The sequence below is a fragment of the Pelodiscus sinensis genome, chromosome 14, assembly GCF_052426305.1.
Source record: "Pelodiscus sinensis isolate ZL-2025 chromosome 14, ASM5242630v1, whole genome shotgun sequence".
NCBI lineage: Eukaryota > Metazoa > Chordata > Testudines > Trionychidae > Pelodiscus > Pelodiscus sinensis.
In genome coordinates this window covers 39875039-39887396 of record NC_143065.1, presented here as the reverse complement: position 1 = coordinate 39887396, position 12358 = coordinate 39875039, and the positions used below count along the sequence as shown (strand labels likewise).

Genomic DNA, 12358 nt, shown 5'->3' with positions numbered 1-12358 from the left:
TCTAACATGATCATCCACAGCTGCCTGTGGATAGAAACAGCATCAAAGTGCAGCGCTATCAGAAAAACAATCCTTTGACAGATGTTAACTTCCGCTTGGATTTGCTTTAAGGGTGTAAAACAGTAAAATAGCATGAATCAGAGTCAATTTTGATTTACTTGTGGTGGATAAGAGTATTCTCATAACATGGATGTGAATTTTAAAAAGTATGTTGTGAAACAGATTGAACTAAAAGAAATCACCCATCGCCTTACGGGGAAAAATATTCTAGTTTATTGGAGAACAGATTTTTATGTCCCCCTTAACCACTGTAAAAATACAAAACTTCACATGACAAATTGCTTAGTGCTCAAAAATGTGCTCTTCATGGGGATAGGTATTAATGAGACATGACTGCCTCTTCTGTACCAAAACTGAGTAAACCACATGCTGATAACATGTTTGTGTAACTTTTCCTTTAGGAACTGTCCTGTTCTAAAGAGAACTGACTCTTCAAATCCCTTTCACTTTCCAACTTGAGTTGTGCAGTTTTACAGCACAAAGTGGTTCTTCTGTGTAAAGTAAAATGAATTGGAAAAGTACTGACTTTCTAACAAAACATAATTTAGGGAAACCAAAATAACAGTATGTGAGAAGACAGCTCAAAGCTATAGTTTGACATTAACCTTAGAAAGGGCAGATTTCAAATAACATTGTTACATGGGATTATGCAATTTGTAGCTTTGCAAATGTCAGCTAAAGAGAAATAGGTGAGGCTTCAGAATCCAAAATTTGACTGTTTCTAGAGTCCATGTAACATTTTTTTCCAATGAATGTCCCAACACTAGCAACTAAGCATTTGAGCATTTCTCCACCACTAATTCACAGATAAGATAAAGAACATTGACTACATCTTAAATAGAAAGGTTCTCCCCTTTGTAACTTACAAAAGAAGCAATTAAAAATTACGCATACAAAAAATGAGATGTAAACAAGCTACAGTAAGAAAATATCAGAGTCCTAACCAATGTTCCCTCTACTTTTTTCCATTTATGTGCAGAATAAAAGTTATACATACCAAGGCATGTGCAGATGTACACCACCAGTAGAAACAGATGGCTGTGGCTACTGACCAAATCCTAGTCACAGTATCACAAATGAAACTTTTCACCCAGCTTGTATTAGTCACCAGCATCTATGCACCAGAAAAATAAAACCCCACTCTGGTATAAAGATGCATTTAAAATTATGAGTCGTTGTGTACCTGATCTCAAGTGGAAATAGCAGAAATGCCACTTCTTATGACAAGAAGCCCTTAAACGTTATGGCCACTTTTTGGTGAATAGTTCAATAACTCCGGTTCAATCAATAGAGTTCTAGGAACAGATCAGCTGAGGCAGCCTGGTCCAGTCATTTCCTCTGCGGCTGTTACATTGCAGTACACTTCCTTGGAGAAGTAGAGTCTGCGTTTGCTTTTTTCCTAATGCTTTCTGTAAAACAAAAACCACTGTTGTTTCTCTTTAACCCCTTAGGGGAAGTGGAATGAAAAATATGACTTGTCCCCTTGGGCCGAGTGGCTGCTTTATGTCAATGCTGATATACTTAAAGACAGTTCTGTACTTCTGGGTATGGGTATTTTTGCTCTAGTAAACATTCCTGATGGAGAGGTACTAAACTGCAGAAGAAATGTCCCAATTGTATGTGTAAATCTGGGTGTCCCCTAAAACAAGGGGAAAGACTAAACTCCCTAGTACAAGAGTAGTTTGAGGCTGTTAATAGTTTAAGATGCTGAATATTTTGAAAAAGGACTGGCCCTACTTACATTACACAGTATACAGAAATTAAAGAGAAACGTATTTACGGGTCAATTCAAATGCTGTTTGCATAACTCTAAGCCTGAGGAAAGCAATGGATTGTTACCTGCTAAGTCTCGTCTACAAATCCCCACTAGGCCTTCGTATAGTCCTTTGATGGGATTTTCTCCTGCTATGATCGCACCATGAAGCCAAATAAGCAGCATTCTGTGGCCATGCTCCCTGTAGCTTTTAGTACCTGGTAAGAACGATACATGAATGAAATGTATTTCCCTCTCTAGGGCACCTGTATGCATCACATTCTGACTTGATACATGTGGAACCCCCTTCAGCCGTGGTGGGAGTTGAGTGAATGGATGTGAAGTTAAATTTAGTCCTATTTGCTGGCCAAACACATTTTTTTTTAACAAACAATTTGGTATGGAAATTAAACCTCTTTCCACAGCAACTCCAACTGCTTGAACCATTTGGACTCTCAGCTGCCCGCACTGATACCTGGATGGCCTAGATGCTAACACACTGGTTGTGCTTTCAGTGGGGAGACAGAAAGATAATAGCCTCTACTTTGATGTACTTGCCTAATGATCAGTCTGGGCATACTAAGGTTTACAGTCTTTCAGCTCTAGTCTACACTAGGACTTTATTTTGAAACAACCCCCCAAAGGTTGAATTTATAAGCATAGCGTCCCCACTACTAAACCTGTTATTTTGAAATAATGGGCCGTGGAATTCAAAATCTGTACTCCTGCTTTTCATTAGTGTTGGGAGTAACACTAATTCCAAAATAGTAGATTTATTTTGATGGGACAGGCTTACAACTACTCTGAAAATATCTTTGCAGTGACATTTCTGTAACCTTGATTGTGTGAATTTAAAAGCAGTTCTGTCCTTGCTTACACTCTTAATCCACAACTGCAGCTCTCTGGCAAAACAAGACCAGGAGACAAGACCCTGACATCAGGAGAAAGTGAATGAAATCACAGTTAGTTGAAAGGATTGGATTAAAACAGGATTACTTAGAGTCTCTTTAAAAGCCTTTGTACCACCTCCAAAGAAGGGCACAGATGTAATGAAGTACACTGCAAAACCTAAAATAAATTATGGGTCTTCACAAAACTTATTTATGGCAAGCCAGGGCCCTGCACTGGAAGCTTTCTGAATGCTGCCTGCAGGTAAATGACTGAATTTGGCAGAGCATGTTTTGTGCAAACTAGGAGACTTTGGTCTCTTCCAGGCTTCCAATCAAAGCTGTGATTTGCAAACACAGGGATGTTTCCCAGCTCAGAATACAGTCTGATCTGACGTACCCTTTTAGCTGTGCCTGTGGTGCCTTCTGTACTGAGCCAAAAGAGAAGGCAGGGGTCTACTGCTGGGGTCACCGAGTAGGCTTCTCTTTGGTGGCCCTCTAAGCACTCTTTGCAAGATCTGCTCCTAATTACTGAAGGGACAAGCCCAGGACAAACTGACCTCGTGGAACCAGGGTCTTTGGTGGAAGTTGGCTCCCCTTAAGACCAGGGCACTGTTAATAAAATCTCACTATTTAAAGTCCGTGGCCTCCTTGTGCAGAAAAAAAACTTTTTTCATGGGCCTGAAAATGTCCTTGATCAGGAGGAGGGTGCTCAGCTCTGTCTCCTGTCTCTGTCATTTAGGCTACATCTACAGTGCAACGTTATTTCGGGACACCGGAGGTAACCCAAAATAGCTATTTCATGTCTTTTGAGTGCATCCATTATTTTGAAATATAACGCACTCGCTATTACGATGTCCCTGTAAACCTCATTCCATGAGGAGTAAGGGACGTTTCGAAAAGCGCTTTATTTCAAAATAAGTGCTGTGTAGACAGTGCCACATTTTTAAATAAGCTATTTCGAAATGGACTCAAAATAAGCTACGCAATTTGTGTAGCTCAAATTGCATAGCTTATTTCGCGCCTCGGGTACAGTGTAGACGCACCCGTACAGGGATCAAGTTTCCCTTTGGGGAAAAGGACTTCTAGGCTTGGAGTAGCCAAGGAGAAGTAGCAGATCCCTTGTTTAGGGGCTACAGACTTCATTAGCCATTTTCTGGAGAGTACACATTTATTTCCTAAAGCTTTTCAAGTGCAATCTCATGGCTCTGAACCAGCTGGCTTCCTTAGCATGCGGCCCGGTGCCACGGCTGGAGAATTATTTACTAGCAACAGATTAAAGGAAAGGGGGAAGCAGGGAAATATATTTGGCCTAAATAAGACACCATTTGATTTATACCTGCCCATTGCTGCTCAATGGCTCTGATATGTGCATCAGTGAACTTCCAGTAATGTGCAAGCTTCTTCCATTCGTTGGGTTTGAGATACTTAGTAGCTAATCTCCACATTACTGAGCGGATGTGCTGTGTTTCCAACCTGTGATCTTGTTTAAAGGTTAAGTGCTTTGCCACCCAGGAGTCGGAGTCGCTGTTTAGATTGTCCTACAACATTAAAACAGGCGTTTCAGGGGGAGGCTTCCCATTTCTTTTGAGTTGAGAGAAAAACAAACAAAACAAAACATCACAACCCCGAACGATGACTCGCTTCACTTCCAAACGGCAATGTAACTTTCCTGCTAGCAGTGCTGTGCTGAATACGCCCTCTTCTTGCCATACCTGATTAAAGGGCTCTAGCGTTCCACTTGCTCATGCTCTGATTACAGCAGGATACTCCGACATGCTGCTGGTTTTTTTCCTCGACAAATTTTCCCCAGCTTTTTTTTTTCTTTTTAAACCATCTTGCAGTCACCCGGGGCCACCAATTGGTTAGGACCGACCCTGGTTAGGGGACGCTGCTGCTGTAACATTTCCTGGTCTAAAACCCCCATGTGCTCTTCCAGTAGTAGGCCTAACACCCTTTTGTTTGCACAGACCAATCTGTAAGTTCCCACATCCTTGCTACTAGGTCAGTTTAAGTTCCTTCTCACATCGCACACTTCAGTGTCCTCTTTCATCCTGGCCCAGTTCCGGGGGTTAACACATTTTGTTCATGATATGTGGGCTACAAAAGCCCACGCAGGGAACAATTTGCATTTCTACAGCGCCTTCTCTCTGATGCTCTTGAATGACATGCTTCGGGAACATTAATGAAACCTCACACCAGTCTGTGATATAGGGAAATATTGTGAGGAAATGAAAAGGGTAAGTGACCGTCCAAGGCCACATGGGCAGCCTGTTCAAGGGCTTGAAATTGAATCCTACAGCCTGACTCTAGGCCTTAACTGCAAGACCATCTTTCCTTCCTGTGCCTTCAAGAACTCCTGTTGGGATTTACAAGAATGCCTAAGCAACTTAGATGCCTGGGATGGTGCTTTGGGGAAGCTATTTCAACTTAAGAATTCTGGCTGATAATGCGGCAAGGAGTCCTGTGGCACCTTATAGACTAACTGAAGTGTTGGAGCATAATCTTTCGTGGGCAAAGACCCACTTCGTCAGATGCAAGTACCTTACATCTTACGAAGTGGGTCTTTGCCCACGAAAGCTTATGCTCCCACACTTCAGTTAGTCTATAAGGTGCCATAGGACTCCTCGCCGCTTTTGCAGATTCAGACTAACACGGCTACCCCTCTGATACCTGGCTGATAATATTATAGTGTTGCTATGGAGCTTCGGTCTCATGAATGCCCCTCAGTCGGTGTGTATCTATCATGCTGACAAGCCTACCTCCCAAACCAGGGACAATGCTGAGCCATTAGAACTCAGCTGTGGTCTATTCAGAGTGCCAAACCTTAAGCCACTGGGTCTGTTTGGCTTTGAAGAAGATCCTTCCTCCTCTGGTCTGAAGGAAGCGGGGGATTACAGAGCGCTGAAACGCTTCAAGCAAGCCACAGAGACGGGGATAACTAAAGCAAAGGTAAAAGATTCAGAGGGGTGATGGGGAGACTCTCAGAAAAAGAGAGACAGGAAGTTTTGGGCGGGAAGAAGGAAGAGGATGGATTGGCCAAGGAAGAAATCGTGAGGTAGGGGAGGAGGCTCTGTGTTTCTGAACCCAAGCCATGCACTGCAATAGGAGGACACTGGATTGGCCTCAGACTCCACAGCAGGCTTTAGAGTGGAGGAGAAACTGAGGCAAGAAGGCATGGGGTTGCTCATTCTGGATGGACCTATTTCTGGAGGTTCCATCACATGATGTAATCTTTAATTAACGATTCATCTTTGATTCCTGGAGACTCCAGGACAATCCCGGAAGCATTCTTAAAATAGCTTTGTGCTCTATTAAAGAAATCATAATGTATTAGGATCTTGTGTCACTTATCTGTACGTTATCTGCTATTCTTTGCACGTGCCCCTGCGAGTGACAAACTGTAGCCAAAATGCTCATGCAGCGGGAGTCCTGGGAGGAAGTGTGGTCACGCTCTGGGCATACCTTGGCGGTCACTGCTGGTTCCAGGAACTGAGTAGTTGGACTTTGAGGTCTCAGCTCTCAGGAGGGGCAGCTAAATAGATGATTCCAAGATAAGCACAGCGCATGGGATCGGTTTAGAGTCCAGAGGGTTAAAACACCTGGGAATGCAGGGACTGGATCCTGTTACAGCAATCTGATGAGTGACCAAGAGGGAGCACTAGATTGGAGTTGTGACAGCATCTAACGCCCTTTGATTTTCAATGGGCGCTATTTAACTAACCTGCTTAGCTGTTTCACAAACTCCCATTAAACACCAGTCTGGATCATTAGGTATCTAAATATCTGAAAATCCAGCTTCCATGCCCCAAGTGCACCCAGACATATTTAACATCAGGGAATCCTGTATTAACAAGCAATTTGGCACAGTTGTGGGCTGCTTTGTTTTTAAGTGGGCGGTGAAAATGGAGAGCTGTTTGCCGGAGGATCTTCTGCATTTCTATCCTCCTCAGACCAGTGCGCACAGCGGCTAACACAAAGCATTGTCTCTGTATAAAGGATTATTTAAGGAAATTCAATGTAAGCTGCCTACCTTCTCCCATTTGTAAAACCTATCTGCTTTGATAATCATGTCCGCCAAGTTGATATGGTTGCCCCGGGCAGCTACGTCCAGGGAGGTTTTTCCTTGCTGAAATTAAGAAGGAAAAAAATCTCTGATGAGCAATTGTGTGCAAAATACATATTCACCATTTGTCTATTTTAGATACTTACAGGTACCCACTGTCACCAGAATCTTTTAGCACCTCACAAACTGTAATGTACTTTTATGGTCAGGATTATGCTATTATCCCCAGTTTACAGATGAGGAAACCGAGGCCCAGAAAGACAAAAATGATGTCTCAGAGGTCCCACAAGAAGTCTGGTGTGGAACTGGGACCTTGGACTCATGTTCTAGGCTAGCACCTTAGCTCCTTGACCATCCTTCCATCACTTCAATGGGCAGTGGTAAGATAGCTCATATGTGGGAGTTCAAACATCCCAGTTACTGGGGACAGATAAATGTGATAGGCCATTAATTTATGTCCAGCTCTTTAATGGTTAAAGCATAATTATTTGTACCTTGTTGTTACAGGAGCAAGATTTATGAGGGGATCAGCAATCGTTTATAAGCAAGATGGATTTGGGAGTAGGGATGTAATTGTGTAGTCAATTAACCAATTAACAAAAGCTTATAGGTTAATTCGATAGACTACGCACATTTTCCCCCTCCCCCACTAGTAAATATTTTAGCAGGCTGGCCAGCAGCCTGGCTCAGGCTGGGTCCAGGACCTATCCCCCACCGTGGCTCTGCATTTACAGTGTATTAGGAGCCAGGTGGGCAGACAACCCAGCTTAGTTCCAGCTTGTGCCAGATCTGGGAGCTCAGTCCTCCTCCCTGGACAGGAACTGCTGCCACCCTGCGCTGCTGCCTCTGTATCAGAGGCAGCAGTGCAGGGTGACAGGCAGCTGGTCCATGAGGGGAGCTGGTTTTTAAACTGGCTCCCCTTGCATACCAGCTCCTGCCTGGCTCCCTGCGCTGCTGCCTCTGATACAAAGGTAGCAGCACGGAGTGGCAGGGGGCTCCTCAGGAGTGGGGCTGGATTGCACTGGCAGCTAGTCAATTAACCGATATTTAACATCCCTATTCGGGAGTAGCTCCCATCTGCGTTCTGCAGTGTAAACTGAAAGCCTCTAGGTGGTGCTAAAGGGAGTCTTAAAGTGATACTTGCTACATCACTGAGCACAAGGAAGCGCAAGCAGCAGGCATCCAGAGCGATCCTTAAGGATCTATGTGGCTCTGTGCCCAATGGCAGCCTGGGGAAGAGGGGATGGTGAATTTTTCAGAGATGCGATTTTATGATTTTCAGCCACACACGAATGAAATGTTTTAAAGCAAATTTTAAACTCAAATCCTGTCGACTAACACAGTCAATTCAGAAACTGACACTACAGACCTGGGGTTGGAAAATGTCTGTTAAGTGGCTTCTTTGCCCTTGAATGGCTCTTTCCCAGGTGCCATGTTCTGCTAATAGCTCTGGCATTTGTAAGTTAACTCTCCAGAGGAAGCCAACCCACAGAACAGAGCTAGGAAGAGGCAGGTAGGTGGACATTAGGACCCAGTGGTCCCCAAATTTTGGGGTGCCCTTTGCAGCTGCATACTGTGTCTGGTAAGGATGGCCCTGCAGGCCGCTACCTCTCTCCCAACCCAAATGGTTATCTATGCTATTAGAGCGCTAAACAACATTCAATGCTGATCTGCTCTTCTGCTCTGGGAGCCCAGGGTTAGCTTTGCTGACTGCCTTGTGCTCCGCACCGATCCAGGTTCCCGATGGCCTCTCTCTGACAGCAGCCATAGCCTGCTCCCCACTGCATTGCTGCCTCCGCCCAAGGCAGGAACAACCACCACTTGGCTCTAAATGTCTCTCAGCACACCGCCTGGAGACAAAGCACTTTATGGACATTCACACAGCAATGAACACTGCCACCTGTGGCTCCGAGGGCACAACTCAGCTCTGCATTTTAAGTCTGAGTCAAACTGTGGCCCTTTGTTCAACAGATTCACTGAGATGTATGAATCTGAGCTGATGTGTGAAATCCCACAAATTTCTGCAGTACACGCATGAACAGAAACCATCTCCTAGAAAACACACAAGTCGGTCTGACTATTAATGTATGAACCGTACATTCCATGAACTGTGTTTGTGCATTGATAGATAGGAATAAGAATGGAAATACATATCCATCCACCTCCATACGCCCCCATAGTTAGCTATCTATCTATCAATCACAGTTATCAGAAATAAACAAAGCATACCCAGGGGAGGGATTCTGTGTTGGTATATGCTTTTTGGTAAAGAAGAATTGACACATTGTATTGGGGATAAATGTCTCCAGCACAGGGAAAACATGTATGCTCTATTGAGGACATTTATCCCTAGTACAGTGTGGCAATTCTTTGTTACCAAAAAGCCTATACCAATGCAGAATCCCTCGTCTGGTATGCTGTGTTTATTTCTGATAACTGTGATAGATAGATAGATAGATAGATAGATAGATAGATAGATAGATAGATAGATAGATAGATAGATACCTATGGAGGCGTATGGGGGTGTATGGCTAGATATGGAGGTGTATGGATATGTATTTCCAATCTTATTCCTGTCTATCAAACATTTATTTTCATTCACTACCTAAGGTAAGTTGTTGGATTTGGGTTTTGTTTATAAAACTTGCTGTTTAACTTCATGCGAATTGTAGTTCTGACACTAGTTGGCTGAATGTTCTGGAGTTTTCCTCCTACAGATGAAAATATGTTTCACTATAGCCTCAGAACAAAGAACAGAACTCACCCAATGCTCTTAACATTCATTTAGTTAATTAGAATCATAGTCACTGAATCATAGAACTGGAAGGGACCCCAAGAGGTCATCGAGTCCAGTCCCCTGCCCTCATGGCAGGACCCAGTACCGTAGACCATCCCTGGTAGATGTCTATCTAACCTGCTCTTAAATATCTCCAGTGATGGAGATTCCACCACCTCGTTAGGCAATTTATTCCAGTGTTTAACCACCCGGATGGGAAGTTTTTCCTCATGTCCAACCTAAACCTCCCTTGTTGCAGTTTAAGCCCATTGCTTCTTGTCCTATCATCAGAGGCCAAGGAGAACAATTTTTTTCCCTCTGCTTTGGAACACCCTTTTAGGTACTTGAAAACTGCTATCATGTCCTCTCCCTTTCAGTCTTCTCTTTTCTAAACTAAACAAGCCCAATTCTTTCAGTCTTCCCTCACAGCTCATGTTCTCTAGACCTTTAATCATTTCTGTTGCTCTTCTCTGGATCGTCTCCAATTTCTCCACATCTTTCTTGAAACGTGGTGCCCAGAACTGGACTCAATACTCCAATTGGGGCTTAATCAGTGGTTAATGCATCCCAGAATCATGTTTGCTTTTTTTGCAACAGCGTCACACTGTTGACTCATGTCCCTTTCTGCAGTACTGCTTCCTAGACAGTCGCTTTCCATTCTGTATGTGTGAAACTGATTGTTCCTTCCTAAGTAGAGTACTTTGCATTTGTCCTTATTAAACTTCATCCTGTTTACCTAAGACCATTTCTCCAGTTTATCCAGATCAGTTTGAATTTTGACCTTGTCCTCCAAAGCACTTGCAATCCCTCCCAGCTTGGTATCATCTGCAAACTTAATAATTGTACTCTCTATGCCAATATCTAAATCGTACATCTAATTAGACTTGTGTGGTTTTCTTTTTCTCCCCAGCAAGCAAAGCACCAATTGCTGAGTATGTCAGATCTATGCACATTGGATCTTCTTTTTTTACCCATTAACATATTTCTTTGCACTATAAAACACTGTAATTTGTTATTTATGACCACTATAGAATCACATTTTTCAGTTAGTATAAATAAAAATATAGGGCAGCAACAGGAGTTGAGGCAGAGAATTTTGCACAGCAAAGAGTTCAATGACCTACCTTGTACTTTTCTAAGGGTACATCTACACAGCAACATTATTTTGAAATAACTAGTATTATTTCGAAAAAAACTTACTCCGCGTCTACACAACAGGCGGTTATTTCGAAATAGTGTCAAAATACTGTCAAGCTGGAGGACTTCTTACTCCAACTCCTGTAACCCTGATTGTACGGAGAATAAGGGAAGTCAGAGGAAGAGGGCTCTGTTTTGAAATAAGTGCTGTGTAGATGCTCCCAACTTCAAAATAAGCTATTTCGAAATAAGCTACACAACTGCCGCAGCTCAATTTGCATAGCTTATTTCAAGTTGAGCCCTGCAGTGTCGACACACCCTAAACGTCATTCACAAGCTCCTCAAAATTCAACACCCCCCCAAAAAAAGTATTATTTTAACTGTTTATTCTTGAAAATGTTTGTATGTTAATAACATCCTTTTTACTCTTGGACTGAGATCAAACTAAACATGCCTCTCCTCCAATCCCCACACATCTGTTCCATCCCTAGGGACATTTACCTTATCAGTTAACTTTAAATTAACTCCTGCTATGAGAATCATCTCGGCTATATCTTGTCTCCCATGTTCTGCTGCAATGTGGAGTGGTGGCTGCTGCCTCTGCATGAAAAGAAAGCAGAAGCAAGATGAAATACCTGGGAGGAAATGCTGGCCAGGAATGATGGGAAGAAACACGGCCATTTATAGTTGTGCCAGAAGACCATGTTAAGTGTGCACAGAGGAGCAGATTTTGCTATCTCTCATGCCCATTCAGTGTCAACGTATCCCTCCCATCAGCAGAAACGGGCCCACGCTGAACTCCGCAAGCTGTTCAGAAAGTATCACCAGTCTGGGCTGGCACTAGGAAGTCCTCGGCAGTACGTCTTCCAGCCTAAAGAGCGATGAACCTGTCATGTTATATAAAGCATCTTTGGGACTTTTGGAAGGAAGATTTTTAAACCCTTAGAATCAAGTAGAAGAATGCCAAGGAAATGGATAATTTGCTCTAAGCACTGTGGTAATGAGGTTGGCATCTCCTGCGAGTGCCCCCGTTTGGGCAAGCGTGGGGTCCTGCACGGCCTCAGTTTCTTAAAAGCCTTGCGGCTACTCAGGCCTCTGGCCGAGTCACACAGCCTTGTGTGAAGTCACAAACCCCTTCTGGGGGTACACTTCTAACCAGGGCCCATCTCAGTACCCACTGCAGAGTGTCCCTCTGAATCCAGTCTCTCACTCTGTTTCCCTATTCAGTAGGAGAGTGGTGCTTCCAAGGCTTCTCCTGGAGACAGTGTCCTAAACAGCTCCCCACTCTGAACTGTCCTTGGTTCTGCCAGCCAGCTATCCCTGACCTTCTCCCTTCCAGGACGGGCTGCAACTGAGCTGCCTCTAGTCCTGCAGCTTCTTGTATAGTCCCTCCTGGCTCCTGACTGGCTGGCTTCCTCCTAGCCACTCTAGCCTGCTAGGAGGACTTTTCTATGGCCTTTTTGACCTTAGGGCTTTTAGCTCCCACTACACCTGTCTATAGATGATGACAATCACAGCAACAAAATACCTTGGCCAAAAGGAGCCAGAGCTAATAGTCATTATTTTCTATGGCACCTAAGGCCATGAGTTAATATGGATACCATGATAGTGATTTTTTTTTTCATACTGAAGCATTTTTAGAAAATCCCAGAAAATTTAAAAGAAACCAGACAAAATAA

The 12358-nt window shown here is 43.5% G+C and overlaps 1 protein-coding gene across 2 annotated transcripts in view; it reads right to left on the bottom strand.

Moving 5' to 3' along the window:
- Window positions 1–250: 250 nt before the first annotated feature.
- ANKDD1A (ankyrin repeat and death domain containing 1A) overlaps window positions 251–12358 on the bottom strand; it is a 45266-nt gene continuing 33158 nt past the window's right edge. For both annotated transcript variants that reach the window (XM_075896914.2, XM_089782083.1), the window contains 5 exons: window positions 11181–11279; window positions 6734–6829; window positions 4040–4241; window positions 1900–2031; window positions 251–1469 (listed from right to left, as the gene is read on the bottom strand). In XM_075896914.2, the coding sequence (XP_075753029.2) occupies window positions 1408–1469; window positions 1900–2031; window positions 4040–4241; window positions 6734–6829; window positions 11181–11279 (591 nt within the window). In that variant the 3' untranslated portion in view covers window positions 251–1407. The remainder of the gene's footprint in view (window positions 1470–1899; window positions 2032–4039; window positions 4242–6733; window positions 6830–11180; window positions 11280–12358) is intronic.